The 3,421-nt window shown below is 43.6% G+C and overlaps 1 protein-coding gene across 1 annotated transcript; it reads left to right on the top strand.

Annotated features, from left to right (window-relative positions):
• Window positions 1-208: 208 nt before the first annotated feature.
• On the top strand, window positions 209-3,194 carry LOC123255378 (glycine receptor subunit alpha-1; the record flags this gene model as incomplete). Its single annotated transcript, XM_044684188.1, has 3 exons — window positions 209-346; window positions 1,544-1,758; window positions 3,048-3,194. Coding segments are annotated over 3 exons (500 nt in total), but the record flags the coding sequence as incomplete, so codon positions are not given.
• Window positions 3,195-3,421: the final 227 nt, after the last annotated feature.

Genomic DNA, 3,421 nt, shown 5'->3' with positions numbered 1-3,421 from the left:
GAAAGAAGGAAGAGGGGGGGTGAGGGAGAGAGGAAGGAAGGAAGAAAGGAAGAAAGAGGAAAAGAAAAACAAATGAAATACTTAACATTCATTCCTATTAAATTTCAGGATCCTGATTCAGCATGGGGTCATTATCCCCAACCTGGATTGCTTTAGCCTGTTACTCCCCCTAGAATAATTGCACCTTCTGTCGGTCTTCTCCTCACAGTTGGCTACACCATGAATGACCTCATCTTCCAGTGGCAAGAGCAAGGTGCAGTACAAGTGGCAGATGACCTAACCCTGCCCCAGTTTATCCTGAAAGAAGAGAAAGATTTGCGATACTGCACCAAGCATTATAACACAGGTAAGTCAGAAGGCTCTCCGGCGCCTGATGCCTAAAGAGCTCCAGAGCTCATGCTTTCAATCCTTTCTCCCTTCATTTACTATATACCTGTCCAGCTCTGAACTCAGTGGAGAGAATACAAAAATCCACCCATGTGACCTTAAGCAAGTTTAGTTGCTCTTCTATATATCATTTCCCCCCTCCAGTAATAATACTGCCCCTCCTTTCTTCCCTTCCTCCCAGGGGATCGCAGAATTTAAGAAATGGAAGGGACCTGAGAAGCCATTAGTTCAGTCTCCTGTTGAGGATGTGAGGCCACAACACATAAATAATGGGCATGTGTGCTTGGATAGTAAAAGGTGAACATGAAAGGCTCCTGCCAGGGAGGCTCTCAAAGGAACTGCACCGGCTGCCTTTCCCAGTGCTGGTTCCCTGCTGCTAGATTACACCAGGAATTACATAGACTAGGAGAGTCAGGCAAACCCCCCACATCTTTCAAGAAGCCCGAGGCATAGCCTCACACACAGCTCTTTCCTGATGTACTAGGCAGCTCCTTACAAAGGATTGTAAATGTATTATAGACTAGATCCGAATGGGAGTAAACCCCCATTCATTCAGCAGCATTCTCAGAAGGAAGAAAAAGACTCGGGGTCCAACTAATGCTGCCCTCTGGAGGATTTATGAAAATATGGTCTGCTGAGCCGAGTACCAATAGAGACAAAACTTCAGGGGGTCATATTTAACCTACTGAAGATTACAAACTACTTAATACTTTAAAAGCACAAGCACACATATATATGTGTACAAAAGCCTACACGTATGTAAATTTATATGCACATGTATATTGGTATCAATGATGAATGGGCAAGATATCTGTAGAATTCTAGATTGTAAGTGCCAAGAGTTTAAAATCAAATAGTCAGGGGCAAAGTCTGAACTAGAACCCAGGTCTATTGCCAAGGGTCTTGCCATTAAAAGACACCCATCGGGGCAGGTAGAGGGCTCGGTGGATAGAGATCCAGACCTAGAGACAGGAGGTCCTGGGTTCAAATCTGGTCTCAGACACTTCTAGTTATATGAACCTGGGCAAGTCTCTTAACCCCCATTGCCTAGCCCTTACCACCCTTCTACCTTAGAACCAATTCACAGACACAGTATTGATTCTAAGATGGAAGATAAGGATTTAAAAAGACTAAAGACACCTCTAATTTCTTTCAGGCAAATTCACCTGCATAGAAGCTCGCTTCCACCTGGAACGACAGATGGGCTACTATCTTATCCAGATGTATATCCCCAGTCTGCTCATTGTCATCCTCTCCTGGATCTCTTTCTGGATCAACATGGATGCTGCACCTGCACGGGTGGGCTTGGGCATCACCACAGTGCTCACCATGACTACCCAGAGCTCTGGTTCTCGAGCATCCTTGCCTAAGGTACAAACAAGCAAACAGCGGGCAACTAGATGGCTCATTGAATTAAGAGACAGGAGATCTTGGGTTCAAATCTAGCCTCAGATACTTTCTAGCTGTATGACTCTGGGCAAGTCACCTAACCCCAATGCCTAGCTGTTACTGCTCTTCTGTCTCCGAACCAATACACAGTCTCAATTCTAAGGCAGAAGATAAGGGTTTTTAAAAAACAAATAAACAAATACCACTCTCCCATCTGGCCATAGAATATTTTGAGTAAAATCAAGTCAATAAGCATTTATTAAACATCTATTACGTGTCAAACACTGTGCTAAAAACCAGGGATACAGAGAAAGGTGAAAGCAGTTCCTTCCTTGAAAGAATCTACAATCTAATGAGGGGAAATAACATACAGACAACTATATTCAAGCAAGATATCTATAGGATAAATTAGAAATAATATCAGAGAAACACCATTAGCACTAAGAAATAGGAAAAAACTAGCATGGGTAGAATTTGAAGGAAGTCAGGGAAGTCAATAAGTGAAGATGAGGAGGGGGAGAGAATTCCAGGCATAGAGGAGAGAGCGTGAAAATGTCTAGAGTCAGGAGATGGAGTGTCATGTGCGAGGAACAGCAAGTAATGTCACTGGATCACAGTTATTGACAGAAGAACCCTGCCCATTCTATCCTCTGCACCATCTCCTACCCTCCTCCAGAGTGGAAGGAAGGCAAAGAGTCATCCATTTCATACAGCATTCCAACCAAAGCAACAAACATTTCACTATTCAAAATTCTACTAAATGCAATACTCTATTCTACCTAACATCCTAGCTAGGCATTCCATTTGATCCGATATTCCCTTTAACCCAGCATTCTACCAAGTAAAAAAATTCACTTGATTTAACACCCCTCCAATTTAACATTCTGCTCACTCCAATATTCTGTTAGCTACAACACTCTACCCAAACCAATATTCTGCTTAATCCATCATTCCTTTCAATTCACCTTTCTGCTAGATACTCTGTTCTGCTCAATTCACTCTTCCAATAGCTACTTCACTCAGCTTGATCCAACATTCTACTCAATCCAATAACTCAATAGAAAAAGCCGTTTGATCCAGCCTTTTTCTCCATCCTACTCATTCTATCTTTCTACACTGTTCCTTTTCCCCTACACCCACATGCACATACCCCTACGCCACCCCCACCCCATCCCATACAAGGGAAGGTGAGGAGAGATGCCATTATGCTGAATGGAACATTCTATTCCTCTTTTTTCCTACCACTTCTATCCTTATCCTCACCTCACTAGGTCTCCTATGTGAAAGCCATTGACATCTGGATGGCAGTGTGTCTGCTCTTTGTGTTCTCTGCGCTGTTGGAATATGCTGCTGTCAACTTCGTGTCCCGGCAGCACAAAGAGTTACTCAGGTTCAGGAGGAAAAGGAGACACCACAAGGTAAGACTCAGACCACTGCTTCAGGGAGGGCAACAGAAAGCAATGTGATGGTGGCTTGGTAGATTGAGAGCCAGTCCTAGAGATGGGAGGTCCTAGGTTCAAATCTGGTCTCAAACACTTCCTAGCTGTGTGACCCTGGGCAAGTCACTTAACTCCCATTGCCTAGCCCTTACCACTCTTTTGCCTTAGAGCCTATACACAGTATTGATTCTAAGATAGAAGGTAAG

The sequence above is a fragment of the Gracilinanus agilis genome, unplaced genomic scaffold (genome assembly GCF_016433145.1).
Source record: "Gracilinanus agilis isolate LMUSP501 unplaced genomic scaffold, AgileGrace unplaced_scaffold45232, whole genome shotgun sequence".
NCBI classification, from domain to species: Eukaryota; Metazoa; Chordata; class Mammalia; order Didelphimorphia; family Didelphidae; genus Gracilinanus; species Gracilinanus agilis.
The sequence above is the reverse complement of the archived record's forward strand: the minus strand, read 5'-3'. Positions and strand labels throughout refer to the sequence as shown.